The sequence below is a fragment of the Sprattus sprattus genome (genome assembly GCF_963457725.1).
Source record: "Sprattus sprattus genome assembly, chromosome: 1".
In the NCBI taxonomy this organism is placed as follows: Eukaryota; Metazoa; Chordata; class Actinopteri; order Clupeiformes; family Clupeidae; genus Sprattus; species Sprattus sprattus.
In genome coordinates this window covers 33608232-33631626 of record NC_137920.1, presented here as the reverse complement: position 1 = coordinate 33631626, position 23395 = coordinate 33608232, and the positions used below count along the sequence as shown (strand labels likewise).

Sequence of the window (23395 nt, the reverse complement as noted above, 5' to 3'; positions counted from 1 at the left end):
CAAAATAATTCTATCTCGGACTCATCTGTTTAAAGAAGGGACTTGCAGAAGGCCTTTGGTTTATCCAAGTGCTCTCGGGCAAAGTTGAAACGGGCAGTTTTGTTCTTTCTTGAGAGCAGAGGCTTCCTTCTAGCAACCCGATCATGAATGTCATGTCTATTCAATTTTCGTCTGATTGTAGACCCATGTACATTTACCCCAGATGCTGCCAGAGAGGTCTGAAACTCTTTAGAGGTGATGTGTGGGTTGACTTTTACCTGATTTATTCTTCTTCTGGTGCTTCTTGGTGATGGTCTTGATGGGCGTCCACTTCTAGGCAGAGATGGGGTCATGTTGAATGCCCTCCATTTCTAAATTATTTGTCTTGGATGGATGGATGGAGCTGGAATCTTTTGGAGATGGTCTTATAGCTTTCCCAAGACTGATGGGCTGTCAGAACCTTCTTCCTGATGTTCTCGGATATCTCGTTTCCTTTCGGCATTGTTGATCTGTGTGGGTACACCTTGGCACTACAGTAGTTTGGTTGGTTACCTCCCTCTTTTAATCTGTGTTGCCCAAACCTTTCCCTAAGGATGTCTCAGATGATCGGTTTGCTTAATTGACTAATTAAGCACCCAAATAAGTTTCACTGAATCTGTTACCTGCTTGACTTTACAAATTCAGCTGGGGGTTCACTTACTTTTGAAATGGACTAATTCCATGTTTCATGTAGTCTTTTGGCTACTCAAACAATTCCCTCTAAAAAAAGTACATGCAAATGATAAACATAAACCTGACATTCCTTCTATGGAAAATTGGTGATGAAAAAAATGAAAAATCATGGTAAAACAACAGAAAACTCCTAAGTGGTCAAGGGGTTCACATACTTTAAAGTGGCACTGTATTGTTCTGTCCCTCTTTAGTTCACCGTCAGATTGTAATTCTTATTGATGCGTATCTATGCCCAAATTCTGTCTTTTCCCGAGTACCTGTGGTATCATATACGATTTTCTGTTTTGTGATCTTCTGTGTTTTGCCCTTGGAATTCTGTTTGCCTGTTATCTCTTTTGGACTTTCTGATTTTTGCTCTTCTGTGTTTTGCCGTTTTGGAATGTTTTTGCCCTTTTTGGAATTTTTGCGTGTTCTGTTTTTTGAAGAAAATAAATCTGAAATAAAAAGTGTTTTTGCAATCTGGTTTGCGATTGGGTCCTTGCCGTGAGAAAGCCTAACAATATGTGCATACGTATATGTGTCTGTCTATCTGTCTTTTTCACAGATATACCCCATGTAGTCTTGATGACCCATGTGGACTGCTGTTGTCCTTTGGTGAATGAAGACTTGGACAAAATCTACTTCAGCAAGAAAATTAAGAAAGCAGTGAGTTTTTTCTCGTTTTGTTTGTGTGCTTGTGTGTGTTATACAACATAACCTGATAAGATAACCTGAGGTGCTGAATTTGACCTCAACAATTTAGTCAGAGGCGGAGTGGCCATCGGGACGACCGGGAGATTTCCCGGTCGGCCGGCAGGCCAATGAGCTCACGAGAAGCAGCCTGAAGACTGCACGCAGCCATGGGAAGTTCATGAGCGGCCCATTGAGTTAAAATAAATGTCAATCAATTCTTATTCCCGTGAAAATCACCATGTTTTCCGACAGCTGAATCCGGATGTAGTCCAACCAATATATATAACAGTAGTTGTCCCTCTACATCTCCGTGGTATTTTCCGTGGTATTTATTTAGGAAGAGAAAATGACGTTTCAGCAAAGAGGAGATAGATATATTGGTTCACGTTCGCTCAATCACTGAATCTGATTCAATGTGTGCGCTGTTATATTGTTGTTCTGCCCTCCATCACCTACAGCGAGATGTTTAAAAGAACACGATTATAAAGAATATGCTATTGGTGGCATTAATGCATAAACTGTCTATTATAACAATATAGATGTGTACATGGCAAGATTAATAATTTCTACAAGGGACATGGGTTCACTACAATATATATGGACGTGGGTGCAATCAATGGTTCCGATTACGTTCGGAAAGTTTGCGATTTCAAAAAAAGTCCTGTTTGATGTCTCTAATTTCAGCTTTGGCAGTGGGGAAATGTATTGACCAGTGCGCCGTAGCAATGCGTCAAGCACCTGGGTGAATATTTGGCTGAGTGAAGGCTGAGATATACCAACTGCAGATGCTATAACTGGTTGAAATTACCCGGATGCCAATATTTGCAAATTAGTTTTAACAACTGATGGAATGGAATGTGATCGCAGGGTTGAGGGTTTGATGTCTCTCTGATCTGGTCCAGTAATTGAAGTATTGCGTGGCTGGTTAACCTGTACCGTCTAATGATTTGTGGTTCGCTTAACTGAAAATGTGTTATACGAGTTGAAAAAAATATTTCTGTGCGCTGTCTCTGTCTTCTTTCTTAGCCTTGCTCTTATAACTGCTGCCATATCAACGTTTTCAGATTCAATGGAAATGCGCTTCCTGGTTAAGACGTGCTTTTATGAGGCGGAGAATTAGCCCGCAAATCAGGGACATGCGCTCGCCAGGCAGTTTAGTAAATACCACTTAATACATCATTAGGCGCACTCCTCCCATTAAATAGCGCTTCACGCCCACGTTACCACCCACGTTTCCGTGCCATCCCACCTGTTGGCAGGAACACATTTTACGCCAGAAATGGGCGCAATCCTTTTAGTAAATCTGGCCCTAAGTTGCATACAGAGCATGATACTATGACTAGCTGGCCTGTTGTCAGAGTACTGTGAACTCTGAACACAATACTGACTTTTCCTTAATGGGTATGTGGTGTACTCATATGGCACGTGGTGAATGATTTGTGGCAAATGTTTGTTGGCAAGATTTGTTTTTGCTTACTGTGGAGAAAAGTATATTTTGGAAATAAATAGGAGCATGACCATGTAGAAAAGTAATTCAGTGTCTTTTGTTACTGTATTATAGTACCACTCAATGTTCAATGTAGACAGAAGCGGTAAAATGACCTTCAAGTGTGATGACCAGTAAACTGTGCTCTGTACGCTCTGTGTGTGTGTGTGTGTGTGTGTGTGTGTGTTTGTGTTTTAGATGCTGGAATGTAGTAACAAGCTTGGGGTTTCCATGACCTGTATCTTCCCAGTGAAGAACTACCATGAAGAGAACTGCGTGGATACAAAAGTAGACTGTTTGGTCCTGGATGCCCTGAACACAATTGTCAATTTTGCCAATGATTTTGTGAAAGAACAGATTTAAGACAACTTGAGATAGAAGATGGGCAAGTTATTTCATGCTTTCTTGTTATACTTTTATCACACTCCTATGAACACCAAGTATAATTTTTTATACCAAACATGAAAATAAAAATACAGCTAAAATGGCTTTAATTTACAGTAAAACACAAGTGATTCAAACTATAGTAGTCTACGTAGTCTTCATCATTACTTTCAATAACACATTTTCGCTGCTTCTGAATTGTACTGACTTGTACTAAGTCCTATATCCTATAGTCCTAATATCGCAAATTTTGAAGGATGTAATGTTTAGTGCTTGGTACATGGTATCGCTCATTTTTAAGATGACGTCACTGGAGGGCAATAACAATAGAATGCTCGTACTGTCGTTTCCATATAATAAATTACACATATTATCTGAAAATGCAAACCACAAAGTCTGCTATTTAAAAAAATGCTGTTCCATGCCCAGGTTGTGCAGAGCTTATGTTCAGTAATGACACACCACCTGGCTGGTACATCTGTTTTATGATACCATACGCCTGTTTAGAATACTCATCCATTTGTCAAGAAGGTCAACTCTATATAAGGCAGAATTCACTCTGAGAATGTCATGTACGTAAATTTGGTCTAATCGGCATCCAACCAGTGTTTTCACTTGCTATTATTAACAGTTGTGTATTACATTCAGTTTGACTGACACCTGTAACATTTAAGCTTAATGGTCATTGCAGTAATAAACTCTTCATTCATTAACTGTTCATATAACTCCTTGTGTGCCACGCCTTTAAATTATTTCACTTAACACTACAATGCATAAATGAGTGTATTTTTGGCATTGTGACTGGGCTATTCAGCAGGGGTGAGTCTAGGTTCCCACTTTTGGGGGTGCTAACCCTGTAAGCAAAATTATGTCCCATCGACGTCCTCTAATGGTCTCTCCTAACGTTCCAAAAACGTAAATGTATATGGTTCCCTTGACAACCCTAGGACGTTTTGCACAACGTTCCAAGAACGTCCCGAGGACGTTGCGGTGACAATTGGGAAACGTTTTCTATAGGTCCTGGGGACGTTCTGCAGGACGTCCCAAGAACGTCCCTAGGACATTGCGGTGACGTCTGGGAAATGTGTTTCTATAGGTCCTGGGGACGTTCTGCAGGACGTTGCAAGAACGTCCTGAGGGCATTGTGGTGACGTCTGGGAAACCTGTTTTAGACGTCCTGGGGACGTTATTCAAGGATGATATTCAAGGACGTTAAAAGGACGCACCGCGAACATAGCAGGCACGGGCGGGGTAAAGATCGTTTTTGCTGAGCTAAATGAAAAAAAAATTATAATTATAGATCGCGGGCCCCCCAGGGTAGTGACAAGGGATTCAGTGTCTTGCTCAAGGGCGCTTACTAACTTGATTAGGAGGACTGGGAATTGAACTGGTAACCTTCCTATTACTAAACCACTTCTCTACCTACAAAAAACTTAGTAATTGTTTTCGAGGGTTTGAGGAAAAGCATATTGTAGCAATCTCAGTCTCTACGCACTAAGGTTTTCCATAATGATTCCTTTTTTAATTAACATCCATGGCACGTCATGGACCTGCAGTCAGGGAGGCAGAGCCTAATAACTAGCCAAATTAATAATGATCAAATAAAATAAATATTAATGCTTCTCTACTAGGGATGCAAATGATTAATCGACTTTAGATTAATTGTCGATCAAGAGGTTGCTCGATCAAAATGTATTAATCACGATTAATCGCTAGAGGGCGCTAGCGTGAGAGACCGGTTGAAAACAAATGTTTTCTGTGTAATGCGGTATTGAAATTCAATAGTTCCACTAGCTCACTCAGTTATCATTTGAACACCGTGCATGCTGCTGTCCTGCATGGCACCACCAGTTCACCTGGTCAACCTAAAATCACAGCTACACTGTATTATACCTTCTCTCGCTTACTGCCGCGAGTTAAGGTTTATAGTCTTAAAACTAGGGTTGGGTACCGAGAACCGGTACCAATACGGCACCGGTTCCATACAACCGATACCTACCCGGACCGAAATGCAACGCAGATTTCGGTGCTTCTTTTCGGTGCCTGAGCAGACTTTTTTTTTTTTTTTTTTTTTTTTTAATTTAAATTTTTATAATTTAACAAAACTAGCGATAGCTAACGAGATGTAACGTTACTGGCGTAGATCTTTCTGAGTACGATCTGTATACTTTTTTGTGTTGCTAACAGATTTCGTGGGGCACATATAAAACTGCTCCATCTCCCAATGTAGACTCTCGCCTGTGTCGCTCACGCTGCATTCCGTATGGGACTAGTGGAAACGAGATTTGTGTTGAGTAGTTGCCATGGTAATGGGTTGACTTGCGTGTGGTTTCGGTTTCAAGATAAGTGTGGTTGTTCTAAGCAGAAGTTGGATACGCTTTATTAAACGGAGAGCTACCGTCTCATCCAAAGATATTCCTTCTCAATGTGAGTTCTTAAGAGAGCACTCGGACGCTACAATAACATTGCAACAGTCTGACAGCGAAGAGCAGGCAGCCTTGCACAGAGCAAGCACAAACAGAGCTAGCCATCAATATAACGGAGAAAATGTCGAAAGGTAAACGATCAAAAGTGTGGCTGTATTTCGCACAAAAAGATTCAAACGACGCGACGTGCAGCATATGCAACAACAAAATTGTGTGTTTTTGGGGGAGAGAACTCAAGAGGCTCTGAAGCTAAACTCTTAAAGGGGCAGTACACATTCACGAAACCAGTGGGTTTAAATAAATGCAAACCAATTAATATTTTTTTTACTCTTTTTTTAAGGCAAACATGCTCATATTTCTGCAAAAGTATTACTGAAGTGTGAAGTGTGTGTACAGAGTGTGTTATGTATTTATTTATATTTATTTAAGTATACTGTAAACAGTTGTTATAAGTTAATATATTGTTCATAGTTGAAGTTAAAAGGTTTGAAGCCAAGTGTTTTGTATTTATTTTTATTTATAGTATACCTTAAACAGTTAATATATTGTTAAATTTGAAGAAAACTATTTGCCTTGGCAATAAATAATCCTAATGTCTTTAATTAAAAAAAAAAAAAAAGTATCGGTTCTGGCACCGCTTAGGCACCGGTATCGTTTTAAAAGTATCGGTTATGTACCGGTATCGGAAAAAACCCAAACGATACCCATCCCTACTTAAAACTCAGGTTAGCTATTAGCTCGTTAGCAGGCTAGCTCACTGAGACTTCATAGAGTTAGCTACCTAGCTCGTTAGCGGGCTAGCTCACCTTGCTATGAATGTGAATATCTCTGTCTACTCCCGCGCTAACGTGTGCCCGCGAGTTTGGCTCATGAGAGTTAGTAAGTAAGAGTTGAGTTGGCTATTTAGCTTGAAAGCGGACTAGCTCACTCCGGCTTAATGATTAGATACCTAGCTCGTTAGCGGGCTAGCTTACCTTTGCCTGGTGACTTGTCATTAAGAATGTAACTACTCTATCCCTCACTACCGTGAGTGCGAGTTAAACTTCAGAGAGTTGTGTTGGCTATTTAGATTGCAATAGCCTAGATGCAGTTTCTTCATAATCTATAGCAGGGGTGGCCAACCCGCGGCTCGCGAGCCGCATGCGGCTCTTTGCCTGGAGTCCTGCGGCTCTTACGTTCATGTTCAAGTCCATGTCCAAGTTTGTGTTTGCGTGTGTGTTTATGTGCGTGTTCGCTTTCCTTACGTGTCATACGGTGATTTTGTTAGTGTGCGTCGCTTGCGTTCATTACGGTATTTTGAGATCATGGCAAATGCGCTCTACGATCTTCACTTTAAAATGGCAGGAAAAAAGTGCACTGCTAAAAGAAAATACGAAGAGGAAAACAGAACTTTTCTAACTGAGTGGGAGACTTTATATTTTTTCATCGAACGCAATGGCAAGCCATTCTGCCTTATATGCCAGTCGTCACTGGCGCATTACAAGGCTTCCAATCTTCACCGCCACTTCAATACCCTCCACGCTAACTTCGACCAGGATTTCCCAAAAGGGAGTGAGCTACGAAAGCACAAGTTAAATGCTTTGAAAAGTCAGGCAGAAAAGCAGGTACAAATTTTCAAAAAATTTACGAATCAGTCAGAGACGGTAACGCTTGCATCATATAAACTGGCTTGGAACATCGCACGGGCTAAAAAGCCATACAACGAAGGGGAGTTCATAAAAAAATGCATAACTGACGCTGTTGAAATCTTGTCTCCTGAAAGTAACAAACTACAACGCATGGCGTCAGACCTCCAACTGTCCCGCCACACCGTAGAACGCAGAATATCTGAAATTAACACGGCTATTGAATCACAGCTTCACTCTGACCTTCAAGCATGCGAATATTTCAGTGTTGCATTGGATGAGAGTTGTGACATACAAGACAAGCCTCAGTTGGCGATATTTGCTCGCTCTGTGTCAATTGAGTGCGTAATCAAAGAGGAACTCTTGGACATTATGCCATTAAAAGAGAGAACACGAGGGGTAGATGTTAAAGAAACCATGATCAGTGCGTTTGAGAAAGCAAACCTGCCACTACATAAGCTCACAGCCATAGCCACGGATGGCGCACCGTCGATGATTGGATCCGTGAACGGGCTCGTGGGGTTGTGCAAAGCCGACGAAACATTTCCCGACTTTTGGAATTTCCACTGCATTATCCACAGGGAGCAACTGGTGTCTAAATCATTGAATTTAGACAACGTCATGAAACCTGTGATGGAAATAGTCAACTACATCCGCACACACGCTCTTAACCACCGGCAGTTCAAGAATTTCATCGCAGAGCTGGACGAGGAGCTTCCAGGTGACCTGCCTCTGCACTGCACCGTGAGGTGGCTGTCAAGGGGAAAGGTGCTCTCTCGCTTCTTCGAACTTTTGGATGCTGTGAAACTCTTCATGGAAGAGAAGAACAAGGACTATCCACAGCTCTCGGACCCAAAATGGATCATGGATTTGGCCTTTTTGGTTGACATGTTGAGCCACTTGGACAGACTGAACCTTACCCTGCAGGGTAAAATGAAAGTGCTGCCTGATTTGGTGCAGATTGTTTTTGCGTTTGTCAACAAACTGAAGCTGTTCAAGGCGCACGTTCAGAAGGGAGATTTAACGCATTTCCCCAATCTGCTCAAAGTTAGCGGGCAAGTCACCAGTGCCACCCTGAAGAAGCAACGCGACAGATATGCAACTCTGGTTGAAAACCTGCACGACACTTTTGTGATCCGCTTCCGTGACCTACAACTGAAAAGGCCACAAATCACCTTCCTCGTCGACCCATTCAATGCGGATACGGACTGTTTGAAAGCCCCGCTGGTCGCTGATGAGGCAGCCGCTGAGTTGGAGATGATTGATCTCGCTGAGGAGGACCAACTGAAACCTGCTTTAATGGAAGGGACCATCGAGTTCTGGAAACGTGTATCAATGGACAAATACCCCACTGTCAAAAGGGCTGCACTGAAAATACTGTCAATGTTTGGCTCAACGTACGTCTGCGAGTCCGTTTTTTCTACCTTGAAATTCGTGAAATCAAAACACCGCTCTGTTCTGAATGACACCCATCTGAAAGAACTGCTTCGAGTGGCAACAACGGAGTACGAGCCAGATTTGAGGACGATTGTTCAAGGGAAGGAATGCCAGAAGTCTCACTAAGCAACATGCATAGTAAGTGCACACTATATTGATGTTTGAAAAGTGTGTGTGTGTGTGTGTGTGTGTGTGTGTGTGTGTGTGTGTGTGTGTGTGTGTGTGTGTGTGTGTGTGTGTGTGTGTGTGTGTCAGGAAGAGACTATTGGGGATGTGTACCCATGTATGATGTTGCTGGCCTGTGATCTTACTGGGGTACATTTCTGTTATCATGTTGGTGTGGCATTTACATGCAATTACATTACAATTCATCTGTCTGGCAGAGGGGTGTGTGTGTGGGTGTGGGTGTGGGTGTGTGAGAGAGAGGAAGGGATGGGTGATGCTCATTTGTGCAGATGTGTTTTACGTTGCTGGCCTGTGTCTTGGTATTGTAGGAGTACATTTCCGTCGTCATGTTGGTGTGTGACAAATCTGACTGAGCAGAGGTGTGTGTGTGTGTGTGTGTGTGTGTGTGTGTGTGTGTGTGTGTCAGAAGAATGGGTAAGGTTTGTGTGCCTATGTGTTCATGTGCCCGTGTGCCGATGTGGCTCTTTGCTGTAACATGGTCAGATATGTGGCTCTTGGTCTCCAACTGGTTGGCCACCCCTGATCTATAGGCTCAATAATATTCTGTTTGGCTCTATTTAATTTCTTCTATTCTTTTATTTTTTTATGTCTGTTTCAAATGCAAGAACTGAGCCAGTCCATAATTATTTTTTTTTTTTTTAATTAATGAATGGATTTTGTTAAACCATAAAAAACTTTTCTGCTTTCTTTTCCTAATGCATACTTACTTGAGGAATGTATAATAGAATAGAATAGAATAGAACTAGAATGCGTTTCGTGAACGAACTGCGAGAGTGTGCTTGCTCTGTGACAGAGAGAACAAGTGCCAATGAATTAACATGTATTTACATCTACTCAATCAGTGTAGTGGGGCCTTCTTCCAATATATTTTAGCAAGCAACCAAGCTCAACCATTATATTTTGGCTCCACTGACGTTTAGACATATGAGGGTATCTTTGTTGTTCTGTTTTTGTTTGTTTGTTTGCTTGTTTATTGTGAAAGGGTCTAGTGTGTTACATTTGGTCATAGCCTAATAGTTCCAGAGTCTCGTTATACTGACTTACTAGGTGAATTGTTGAAATTGTTATCTTGGTAAAAGGAAACATCTCTGCAACAATATTGGAATGAATGCGGTTACATAGCCAGCTTTACTTAAAGTTTATTGTAAGATAGGCCTATATGTTAGACTTAATGCAGTTAGAGTTAGACTGTAGGTCTAGTATCAAACGTAAGCAACACTTTTACTGTATAGCTAGAGAGCACGTGTATCACATTGGTTTATAGTCTGTCAAATTAGTTCTAGTTATTGGTGTTCGTTGGCATAAAAAGTTAGTCTTCTCTTATAAGCCTATAGTACATCTGATTAGAGCTAGCAACCATGAAAAACCTCTTCTGAAACTAAGAAGGATAACTATGACTAAATGTGACTAAAACTAATATGCATTTTTGTCTTAAGACTGAATCTAAAATAGCTGCCAAAATGAATACATCTCAGTGTTCATTTTGGCAGCTATTTTAGATTCAGCAGCTATTTTAGATTCAGTGCATATTAGTTTTAGTCACATTTAGTCATAGTTATCCTTCTTAGTTTCAGTCTAGTTTTCGAAAACTGAGCACACTACAACAGCTACGCTGTGTGTACATCCTCAAACGTTTTTCAGTTAACCTAATGATTCAAGGTCTCTCATGAATCATTACTCCCAGGACACGGGTTAATGTTAACTCACGCTATCGGTCACAACAAGTTACTTGGGATATGCTACCTCATAGTTAGCTAACGTTAGCTAGCTAAACGTTTACAGAGGCTAACGTGAAGCTTCAATCAAAAATTATTAGCTAGCTTTCCAAGCTAGCTGACACAACCTAAACACTCGACTGCCCCTTTGAAGTCAACTTAACGTTGGCTAATATATTCTAATAACTAGTTATCATTGACAGTTACAAGCTAATTTACCAAACTCCTTTCTGTCCTAAATTGAGCAGTTGCTGGTGTGAGCTACAATATGGGAGCTAGCAAAGCCATTTCTAGCTCTACTTCACAATACTGCTGCCTAGTGTAATAAGTTAACGTAAAACATAAATGTTTATAAAGTATCAGACATAAACAGGATACAACACACCAGTTACCAATTGCATGAATCATTACTCCCAGGACACGGGTTAATGTTAACTCACGCTATCGGTCACAACAAGTTACTTGGGATATGCTACCTCATAGTTAGCTAACGTTAGCTAGCTAAACGTTTACAGAGGCTAACGTGAAGCTTCAATCAAAAACTAGAAAATGCATTTCCTGAAGGAAATACCAGTGCATGAAATGCAAAGGTTAAGAAAGGAAGAAGAAAAGAAAGAAGAGTGAAAGAAGGAAAGAAGAAAGGAAAGAAGAGTGTAAGAAGGAAAGAAGAGTGAAGAAAGGAAAGAAAAGTGGAAGAAGGAAAGAAGAGTGGATGAAGGAAAAAAGAAAGGCAAGAAGAGTGGAAGAAGGAAAGACAAAAGGAAAGAAGAGTGAAGAAAGGAGAGAAGAGTGGAAGAGGGAAAGAAGAAAGGAAAGAAGAGTGAAAGAAGGAAAGAAGAAAAGAAAGAAGAGTGAAGAAAGGAAAGAAGAGTGGAAGAAGGAAAGAAGAAAAGAAAGAAGAGTGAAATAATGAAAGAAGAAAGGAAAGAAGAGTGAAGGAAGGAAAGAAGAGTGGAAGAAGGAAATAAGGAAAGAAAGAAGAGTGAAAGAAGGAAAGAAGAAAGGAAAGAAGAGTGTAAGAAGGAAAGAAGAGTGAAGAAAGGAAAGAAAAGTGGAAGAAGGAAAGAAGAGTGGATGAAGGAAAAAAGAAAGGCAAGAAGAGTGGAAGAAGGAAAGAAAAATGGAAGAAGAAAATAAGAAAGGAAAGAAGAGTGGAAGAAGGAAAGAAGAGTGAACAAGAGTGGCTCTGGATGAAGAGATAAAGAGAGAGTGAAAATATTGAAAAAAGGAGATGAAAATGGAGTGAAGAAGAGAGATTGAGTGTGAGAGAAAGTTGACAGAGAGAAAGATGGAGAGATGGAGAGAAAAAAAATAGAGAATGGATGGTGTCTTAATGTTCCTAGTTACAGTTAAATTGAGAGGGACAGAGAGAGAAGAGGTTCTTTGGATTTGGCACAGGTGTCAGTGAAGCATACTAAGGCAGAAGGCAGTAACTTCTATGTTAAAGCTCAGTGGTATGATAACAATGGAATAATGACCCTATTAATTAATCAGTAGTAATACTATTTCATTTATCACAATTACCAATACAATGATTATCACACACACACACACACACACACACACACCATTGAATTATCACATTAAGCACATAAAACAATGAACTTGAATTGTCACATGAAACACATAAAACATCTATGTCAGTCCATTGGGGTGTGTGTGTGTGTGTGTGTGTGTGAGAGAGAGAGAGAGAGAGAGAGAGAACGATAGAGAACTAGAAAATGCATTTCCTGAAGGAAATACCAGTGCATGAAATGCAAAGGTTAAGAAAGGAAGAAGAAAAGAAAGAAGAGTGAAAGAAGGAAAGAAGAAAGGAAAGAAGAGTGTAAGAAGGAAAGAAGAGTGAAGAAAGGAAAGAAAAGTGGAAGAAGGAAAGAAGAGTGGATGAAGGAAAAAAGAAAGGCAAGAAGAGTGGAAGAAGGAAAGACAAAAGGAAAGAAGAGTGAAGAAAGGAGAGAAGAGTGGAAGAGGGAAAGAAGAAAGGAAAGAAGAGTGAAAGAAGGAAAGAAGAAAAGAAAGAAGAGTGAAGAAAGGAAAGAAGAGTGGAAGAAGGAAAGAAGAAAAGAAAGAAGAGTGAAATAATGAAAGAAGAAAGGAAAGAAGAGTGAAGGAAGGAAAGAAGAGTGGAAGAAGGAAATAAGGAAAGAAAGAAGAGTGAAAGAAGGAAAGAAGAAAGGAAAGAAGAGTGTAAGAAGGAAAGAAGAGTGAAGAAAGGAAAGAAAAGTGGAAGAAGGAAAGAAGAGTGGATGAAGGAAAAAAGAAAGGCAAGAAGAGTGGAAGAAGGAAAGAAAAATGGAAGAAGAAAATAAGAAAGGAAAGAAGAGTGGAAGAAGGAAAGAAGAGTGAACAAGAGTGGCTCTGGATGAAGAGATAAAGAGAGAGTGAAAATATTGAAAAAAGGAGATAAAAATGGAGTGAAGAAGAGAGATTGAGTGTGAGAGAAAGTTGACAGAGAGAAAGATGGAGAGATGGAGAGAAAAAAAATAGAGAATGGATGGTGTCTTAATGTTCCTAGTTACAGTTAAATTGAGAGGGACAGAGAGAGAAGAGGTTCTTTGGATTTGGCACAGGTGTCAGTGAAGCATACTAAGGCAGAAGGCAGTAACTTCTATGTTAAAGCTCAGTGGTATGATAACAATGGAATAATGACCCTATTAATTAATCAGTAGTAATACTATTTCATTTATCACAATTACCAATACAATGATTATCACACACACACACACACACACACACACACCATTGAATTATCACATTAAGCACATAAAACAATGAACTTGAATTGTCACATGAAACACATAAAACATCTATGTCAGTCCATTGGGGTGTGTGTGTGTGTGTGTGTGTGTGAGAGAGAGAGAGAGAGAGAGAGAGAGAACGATAGAGAACTAGAAAATGCATTTCCTGAAGGAAATACCAGTGCATGAAATGCAAAGGTTAAGAAAGGAAGAAGAAAAGAAAGAAGAGTGAAAGAAGGAAAGAAGAAAGGAAAGAAGAGTGTAAGAAGGAAAGAAGAGTGAAGAAAGGAAAGAAAAGTGGAAGAAGGAAAGAAGAGTGGATGAAGGAAAAAAGAAAGGCAAGAAGAGTGGAAGAAGGAAAGACAAAAGGAAAGAAGAGTGAAGAAAGGAGAGAAGAGTGGAAGAGGGAAAGAAGAAAGGAAAGAAGAGTGAAAGAAGGAAAGAAGAAAAGAAAGAAGAGTGAAGAAAGGAAAGAAGAGTGGAAGAAGGAAAGAAGAAAAGAAAGAAGAGTGAAATAATGAAAGAAGAAAGGAAAGAAGAGTGAAGGAAGGAAAGAAGAGTGGAAGAAGGAAATAAGGAAAGAAAGAAGAGTGAAAGAAGGAAAGAAGAAAGGAAAGAAGAGTGTAAGAAGGAAAGAAGAGTGAAGAAAGGAAAGAAAAGTGGAAGAAGGAAAGAAGAGTGGATGAAGGAAAAAAGAAAGGCAAGAAGAGTGGAAGAAGGAAAGAAAAATGGAAGAAGAAAATAAGAAAGGAAAGAAGAGTGGAAGAAGGAAAGAAGAGTGAACAAGAGTGGCTCTGGATGAAGAGATAAAGAGAGAGTGAAAATATTGAAAAAAGGAGATGAAAATGGAGTGAAGAAGAGAGATTGAGTGTGAGAGAAAGTTGACAGAGAGAAAGATGGAGAGATGGAGAGAAAAAAAAATAGAGAATGGATGGTGTCTTAATGTTCCTAGTTACAGTTAAATTGAGAGGGACAGAGAGAGAAGAGGTTCTTTGGATTTGGCACAGGTGTCAGTGAAGCATACTAAGGCAGAAGGCAGTAACTTCTATGTTAAAGCTCAGTGGTATGATAACAATGGAATAATGACCCTATTAATTAATCAGTAGTAATACTATTTCATTTATCACAATTACCAATACAATGATTATCACACACACACACACACACACACACACACCATTGAATTATCACATTAAGCACATAAAACAATGAACTTGAATTGTCACATGAAACACATAAAACATCTATGTCAGTCCATTGGGGTGTGTGTGTGTGTGTGTGTGTGTGAGAGAGAGAGAGAGAGAGAGAGAGAGAACGATAGAGAACTAGAAAATGCATTTCCTGAAGGAAATACCAGTGCATGAAATGCAAAGGTTAAGAAAGGAAGAAGAAAAGAAAGAAGAGTGAAAGAAGGAAAGAAGAAAGGAAAGAAGAGTGTAAGAAGGAAAGAAGAGTGAAGAAAGGAAAGAAAAGTGGAAGAAGGAAAGAAGAGTGGATGAAGGAAAAAAGAAAGGCAAGAAGAGTGGAAGAAGGAAAGACAAAAGGAAAGAAGAGTGAAGAAAGGAGAGAAGAGTGGAAGAGGGAAAGAAGAAAGGAAAGAAGAGTGAAAGAAGGAAAGAAGAAAAGAAAGAAGAGTGAAGAAAGGAAAGAAGAGTGGAAGAAGGAAAGAAGAAAAGAAAGAAGAGTGAAATAATGAAAGAAGAAAGGAAAGAAGAGTGAAGGAAGGAAAGAAGAGTGGAAGAAGGAAATAAGGAAAGAAAGAAGAGTGAAAGAAGGAAAGAAGAAAGGAAAGAAGAGTGTAAGAAGGAAAGAAGAGTGAAGAAAGGAAAGAAAAGTGGAAGAAGGAAAGAAGAGTGGATGAAGGAAAAAAGAAAGGCAAGAAGAGTGGAAGAAGGAAAGAAAAATGGAAGAAGAAAATAAGAAAGGAAAGAAGAGTGGAAGAAGGAAAGAAGAGTGAACAAGAGTGGCTCTGGATGAAGAGATAAAGAGAGAGTGAAAATATTGAAAAAAGGAGATGAAAATGGAGTGAAGAAGAGAGATTGAGTGTGAGAGAAAGTTGACAGAGAGAAAGATGGAGAGATGGAGAGAAAAAAAAATAGAGAATGGATGGTGTCTTAATGTTCCTAGTTACAGTTAAATTGAGAGGGACAGAGAGAGAAGAGGTTCTTTGGATTTGGCACAGGTGTCAGTGAAGCATACTAAGGCAGAAGGCAGTAACTTCTATGTTAAAGCTCAGTGGTATGATAACAATGGAATAATGACCCTATTAATTAATCAGTAGTAATACTATTTCATTTATCACAATTACCAATACAATGATTATCACACACACACACACACACACACCATTGAATTATCACATTAAGCACATAAAACAATGAACTTGAATTGTCACATGAAACACATAAAACATCTATGTCAGTCCATTGGGGTGTGTGTGTGTGTGTGTGTGTGTGTGTGTGTGTGTGTGTGTGTGTGTGTGTGTGTGTGTGTGTGTGTGTGTGTGTGTGTGTGTGTGTGAGAGAGAGAGAGAGAGAGAGAGAACGATAGAGAATGAGGCCCATTTTCCCCCTCCACATGCCCCCGCTCGCCAAGCGAAGTTACCCGATTTAGATGCACCTTTTTCGGACTAGCCACAGGCACTGGGTGGGGGAATAGCCCGATAGCTTAGCATATCTGCCATGCAATTCTAATGGTAATGCTACCTAGCTTGGTATGCTAACTGTCGGTAGCCTATACATCGTGAAATCAACCAAAATACTGATGTCACTGGCTTTAATTTGATAATGGCATGTTAGTAGTACATTTAATATCAGTACATTTGTTTAATTACTGCTGATATTTTACAAATACGTCAAAAACTCATTTTTGACCAAACTTGAAGTTACGGTCTTTTGCCTTAGCACGGCAGAGTAAAGCACAGGTGGAAGACAGTTTAAAGACCCTATTATGATGTCATAATGGCCCAATGTAAGTCAATGGGAGAAATTTATATTCGTTTTTCTTTAATATCTTAAAAAGTATAAAGTTTAGAAAAGTGAAAAATACATAGCATAAGTGTCGTTTACAAGACCTACGCGACAAAGTTTGAATGAAGTTTCTACGTTAAGTGGTTCGGGCTGAATTAATCGCAGAAAAAGGTAACAAGAATAAGAAGAAGAAGAAGCCTAGGAATAACAATACAGGGCATTTCATGCACTGTAATTATTAGCTAGCTTTCCAAGCTAGCTGACACAACCTAAACACTCGACTGCCCCTTTGAAGTCAACTTAACGTTGGCTAATATATTCTAACTAGAAAATGCATTTCCTGAAGGAAATACCAGTGCATGAAATGCAAAGGTTAAGAAAGGAAGAAGAAAAGAAAGAAGAGTGAAAGAAGGAAAGAAGAAAGGAAAGAAGAGTGGATGAAGGAAAAAAGAAAGGCAAGAAGAGTGGAAGAAGGAAAGACAAAAGGAAAGAAGAGTGAAGAAAGGAGAGAAGAGTGGAAGAGGGAAAGAAGAAAGGAAAGAAGAGTGAAAGAAGGAAAGAAGAAAAGAAAGAAGAGTGAAGAAAGGAAAGAAGAGTGGAAGAAGGAAAGAAGAAAAGAAAGAAGAGTGAAATAATGAAAGAAGAAAGGAAAGAAGAGTGAAGGAAGGAAAGAAGAGTGGAAGAAGGAAATAAGGAAAGAAAGAAGAGTGAAAGCAGGAAAGAAGAGTGTAAGAAGGAAAGAAGAGTGAAGAAAGGAAAGAAAAGTGGAAGAAGGAAAGAAGAGTGGATGAAGGAAAAAAGAAAGGCAAGAAGAGTGGAAGAAGGAAAGACAAAAGGAAAGAAGAGTGAAGAAAGGAGAGAAGAGTGGAAGAGGGAAAGAAGAAAGGAAAGAAGAGTGAAAGAAGGAAAGAAGAAAATAAAGAAGAGTGAAGAAAGGAAAGAAGAGTGGAAGAAGGAAAGAAGAAAAGAAAGAAGGGTGAAATAATGAAAGAAGAAAGGAAAGAAGAGTGAAGGAAGGAAAGAAGAGTGGAAGAAGGAAATAAGGAAAGAAAGAAGAGTGAAAGAAGGAAAGAAGAAAGGAAAGAAGAGTGTAAGAAGGAAAGAAGAGTGAAGAAAGGAAAGAAAAGTGGAAGAAGGAAAGAAGAGTGGATGACGGAAAAAAGAAAGGCAAGAAGAGTGGAAGAAGGAAAGAAAAATGGAAGAAGAAAATAAGAAAGGAAAGAAGAGTGGAAGAAGGAAAGAAGAGTGAACAAGAGTGGCTCTGGATGAAGAGATAAAGAGAGAGTGAAAATATTGAAAAAAGGAGATAAAAATGGAGTGAAGAAGAGAGATTGAGTGTGAGAGAAAGTTGACAGAGAGAAAGATGGAGAGATGGAGAGAAAAAAAAATAGAGAATGGATGGTGTCTTAATGTTCCTAGTTACAGTTAAATTGAGAGGGACAGAGAGAGAAGAGGTTCTTTGGATTTGGCACAGGTGTCAGTGAAGCATACTAAGGCAGAAGGCAGTAACTTCTATGTTAAAGCTCAGTGGTATGATAACAATGGAATAATGACCCTATTAATTAATCAGTAGTAATACTATTTCATTTATCACAATTACCAATACAATGATTATCACACACACACACACACACCATTGAATTATCACATTAAGCACATAAAACAATGAACTTGAATTGTCACATGAAACACATAAAACATCTATGTCAGTCCATTGGGGTGTGTGTGTGTGTGTGTGTGTGTGTGTGTGTGTGTGTGTGTGTGTGTGTGTGAGAGAGAGAGAGAGAGAGAGAGAGAGAGAACGATAGAGAATGAGGCCCATTTTCCCCCTCCACATGCCCCCGCTCGCCAAGCGAAGTTACCTGATTTAGATGCACCTTTTTCGGACTAGCCACAGGCACTGGGTGGGGGAATAGCCCGATAGCTTAGCATATCTGCCATGCAATTCTAATGGTAATGCTACCTAGCTTGGTATGCTAACTGTCGGTAGCCTATACATCGTGAAATCAACCAAAATACTGATGTCACTGGCTTTAATTTGATAATGGCATGTTAGTAGTACATTTAATATCAGTACATTTGTTTAATTACTGCTGATATTTTACAAATACGTCAAAAACTCATTTTTGACCAAACTTGAAGTTACGGTCTTTTGCCTTAGAAACTTGAAGTTACGGTCTTTCGCAGAGTAAAGCACAGGTGCAAGCCAGTTTAAAGACCCTATTATGATGTCATAATGGCCCAATGTAAGTCAATGGGAGAAATTTATATTCGTTTTTCTTTAATATCTTAAAAAGTATAAAGTTTAGAAAAGTGAAAAATACATAGCATAAGTGTCGTTTACAAGACCTACGCGACAAAGTTTGAATGAAGTTTCTACATTAAGTGGTTCGGGCTGAATTAATCGCAGAAAAAGGTAACAAGAATAAGAAGAAGAAGAAGCCTAGGAATAACAATACAGGGCATTTCATGCACTGTAATAACTAGTTATCATTGACAGTTACAAGCTAATTTACCAAACTCCTTTCTGTCCTAAATTGAGCAGTTGCTGGTGTGAGCTACAATATGGGAGCTAGCAAAGCCATTTCTAGCTCTACTTCACAATACTGCTGCCTAGTGTAATAAGTTAACGTAAAACATAAATGTTTATAAAGTATCAGACATAAACAGGATACAACACACCAGTTACCAATTGATATTATGTGTTTATATATACCGAAAATGTCAGTAAATCCAGATGATGATTATGCTGCTGCTGCTGTTGGTCCCGTCGCAGGTCCCGTCGAAAACCCTGGAGTCGCGACCCTGTCAGTTGTTTCCATGTGAAATCAATGGAATGCTTCACTTTTTGGCGCCGTATTGACAACTGTCTGTCACTCGCACACTGTGCTTGTAAATTATTTTTCAAGTTTGCACGTACCTATTTATGCGAGTGAAATACTCGCACTGTAGAGCCCTGGAAGGTGTCTCTTAATATTCCTACAGTTGAATGGAGAACGACTGATAGAGCGGGTGACGTCACAATGGCTCAACCTTCCCCATGTTAGTCAATGAGAGAAAAGGGGGATGAAAAAATGGAATAAAAAAGGAGTGACAAGGAGTACCGCCACGAAAAGTCATAGCAGCTTGCACCGGATCGGGCCGGACGTTTTGGTGTTTGAATGGCGTCTCTAGCTCAATCGGGCGAGGAGTAGTTAGCTGCAAGAAAAACGTACGGAATAAATAAAGAAACTAGAATGCGTTTCGTGAACGAACTGCGAGAGTGTGCTTGCTCTGTGACAGAGAGAACAAGTGCCAATGAATTAACATGTATTTACATCTACTCAATCAGTGTAGTGGGGCCTTCTTCCAATATATTTTAGCAAGCAACCAAGCTCAACCATTATATTTTGGCTCCACTGACGTTTAGACATATGAGGGTATCTTTGTTGTTCTGTTTTTGTTTGTTTGTTTGCTTGTTTATTGTGAAAGGGTCTAGTGTGTTACATTTGGTCATAGCCTAATAGTTCCAGAGTCTCGTTATACTGACTTACTGAGCTAAGTGAATTGTTGAAATTGTTATCTTGGTAAAAGGAAACATCTCTGCAACAATATTGGAATGAATGCGGTTACATAGCCAGCTTTACTTAAAGTTTATTGTAAGATAGGCCTATATGTTAGACTTAATGCAGTTAGAGTTAGACTGTAGGTCTAGTATCAAACGTAAGCAACACTTTTACTGTATAGCTAGAGAGCACGTGTATCACATTGGTTTATAGTCTGTCAAATTAGTTCTAGTTATTGGTGTTCGTTGGCATAAAAAGTTAGTCTTCTCTTATAAGCCTATAGTACATCTGATTAGAGCTAGCAACCATGAAAAACCTCTTCTGAAACTAAGAAGGATAACTATGACTAAATGTGACTAAAACTAATATGCATTTTTGTCTTAAGACTGAATCTAAAATAGCTGCCAAAATTAATACATCTCAGTGTTCATTTTGGCAGCTATTTTAGATTCAGCAGCTATTTTAGATTCAGTGCATATTAGTTTTAGTCACATTTAGTCATAGTTATCCTTCTTAGTTTCAGTCTAGTTTTCGAAAACTGAGCACACTACAACAGCTACGCTGTGTGTACATCCTCAAACGTTTTTCAGTTAACCTAATGATTCAAGGTCTCTCATGAATCATTACTCCCAGGACACGGGTTAATGTTAACTCACGCTATCGGTCACAACAAGTTACTTGGGATATGCTACCTCATAGTTAGCTAACGTTAGCTAGCTAAACGTTTACAGAGGCTAACGTGAAGCTTCAATCAAAAATTATTAGCTAGCTTTCCAAGCTAGCTGACACAACCTAAACACTCGACTGCCCCTTTGAAGTCAACTTAACGTTGGCTAATATATTCTAATAACTAGTTATCATTGACAGTTACAAGCTAATTTACCAAACTCCTTTCTGTCCTAAATTGAGCAGTTGCTGGTGTGAGCTACAATATGGGAGCTAGCAAAGCCATTTCTAGCTCTACTTCACAATACTGCTGCCTAGTGTAATAAGTTAACGTAAAACATAAATGTTTATAAAGTATCAGACATAAACAGGATACAACACACCAGTTACCAATTGATATTATGTGTTTATATATACCGAAAATGTCAGTAAATCCAGATGATGATTATGCTGCTGCTGCTGTTGGTCCCGTCGCAGGTCCCGTCGAAAACCCTGGAGTCGCGACCCTGTCAGTTGTTTCCATGTGAAATCAATGGAATGCTTCACTTTTTGGCGCCGTATTGACAACTGTCTGTCACTCGCACACTGTGCTTGTAAATTATTTTTCAAGTTTGCACGTACCTATTTATGCGAGTGAAATACTCGCACTGTAGAGCCCTGGAAGGTGTCTCTTAATATTCCTACAGTTGAATGGAGAACGACTGATAGAGCGGGTGACGTCACAATGGCTCAACCTTCCCCATGTTAGTCAATGAGAGAAAAAGGGGATGAAAAAATGGAATAAAAAAGGAGTGACAAGGAGTACCGCCACGAAAAGTCATAGCAGCTTGCACCGGATCGGGCCGGACGTTTTGGTGTTTGAATGGCGTCTCTAGCTCAATCGGGCGAGGAGTAGTTAGCTGCAAGAAAAACGTACGGAATAAATAAATAAATAAAGAAATAAAGAAAACTTGACGATAACAATACTGTGCTTCCCTTCGGGCAAGCACACTAATAAAGAAATAAAGAAAACTTGACGATAACAATACTGTGCTTCCCTTCGGGCAAGCACACTAATTATCATAATGTAATGTAATATAATAATAAATCAACTATTTAGCTGATATTTTTAAAGGCCCTATTGAAGCACTGAAACTCAGGTGAAAAACACCGCTTATCAATTAATCGAAAGTCGATCGATAAGATTATCAACTAATGATTAATGAATTAATCGATAATTTGCATCCCTATTCTCTACTGATCTGTGCTTTAAATGTAATTTATGCATGATTCCAATACAATAAACATAGGAAGGTCTGTGTATAATATCAAGTCTCTTTTTGCGCAAATTCAAGCACCCCGAATACTATGATATATCCAAGCCACACCCTTGGAAGTTCATATTCTTCAAGTAATGATATTTAAGCCTAGAAAGTTCGAATGAGCTAGTTTAAATACTTTTCTAGTTACAGTATAGCAATTTGAAAATGGCACATGGCGTAGTTGCTAAAACATCTTTTTGTGACAAAACTATTGGGAGTAAAGAGCTTATATTTGGGACTATTCCTATTAAGATGTGAATGAACAACCTTGAATTTTTTCAGCCAAATCTTATATGGGCGGGTGGCATGGAATGACTCTGATGTTATAGTCTCCTCGATTTAACTCTTACAATTATAATTTGAAAAGGTAGAAACCCTCAGGGTGCCTGTGCAACTTTGTATGAAAGAGTTATTTTTCACAAGTTCATATTCATGAGTGCATATTCACACATATTAACACAAGTTCATCAAAAGCTAGCAGCTGCCAACTGTATGTACCTCACCTTCGTTGTGTAAAGAATGCTGATATGAAAAACAATCAGTCGTCAATGTCCAAGCTGCCAATTGAATGGTGATTTAAGATATTGGGTTTATATATTTGTAAATCTAACTCTGAAAGAGTCAGTGCCTCACCAGCCACAAACCTCACTGCACATCACTGTGGCACGTACATCACTGCGACGGCTTGACACAAAACCGCAAGCACGAGGAGGCTTAACAACAACAAAACGCGTTATCTCATCCAGGTGTCGCCGCCCCCCAGCTACTCGGCCAGGCCCTGCAGCGCATAGCATCCCACACATGAGCTGCAGTGGCTGACAGAGAGAAAGGACACAGGCACACAGACAACACAATGAACATGAACACATCAACACATACAGGTCGCTACAATATGTTTCTAACTGTCTAACAGCTGTATAGGTCGTCAAAAGCACATCTAGCTTTGCTGAAACAGTCTTTACCCCAACGTCTCTGCTACGGTGCATCTTTTAATGTCCTTGAATTACGTCCCCAGGAGGTCTAGAAAACATTTTCCAGACGTCACTGCAATGTCCTCGGGACGTTCTTGGAACGTCCTGCAGTACGCGCCCGGGCTGTCAAGGGAACAATACACATTTCCGTTTGGGGAACGTTCAGAGAGGACCATCAGAGGACGTCAAGGGGACGTTTTTGAAGGACCGAATGCGAACGTCACACAGAGGACCACAGGTAAAGGTTATGGGGACGTTTTTAAAGGACGTCCTGGGGACGTGTGCTGAGAGACCAAATCAGAACGTTCCCTTAAAAGTCCGATTTAAGGCTCATGCGAACGTCACGCAGAGGACCACAGGTAAAGGTTACTGGGACGTTTTTCAAGGACGTCCTGGGGACGTGTGCTGAGAGACCAAATCAGAACGTTCCCTAAAAGTCCGTTTTGAGGCTCATGCGAACGTCAAGCAGAGTACCACAGGTAAATGTTACGGGGAATTTTCTGGCAACGTCCTCTAGGGAACGTTGTGGCAGGGACCGATTGGGGACGTTGCGAATGTCTTGT

The 23395-nt window shown here is 39.8% G+C and overlaps 1 protein-coding gene across 1 annotated transcript; it reads left to right on the top strand.

Annotated features, from left to right (window-relative positions):
* Positions 1-7457: 7457 nt before the first annotated feature.
* LOC308369312 (general transcription factor II-I repeat domain-containing protein 2-like) lies at positions 7458-8867 on the top strand (the record flags this gene model as incomplete). The annotated part of the gene is made up of 1 exon (XM_080843693.1): positions 7458-8867. One exon carries the CDS (start codon positions 7458-7460, stop codon positions 8865-8867), a length of 1410 nt encoding a protein of 469 aa, XP_080699819.1.
* Positions 8868-23395: the final 14528 nt, after the last annotated feature.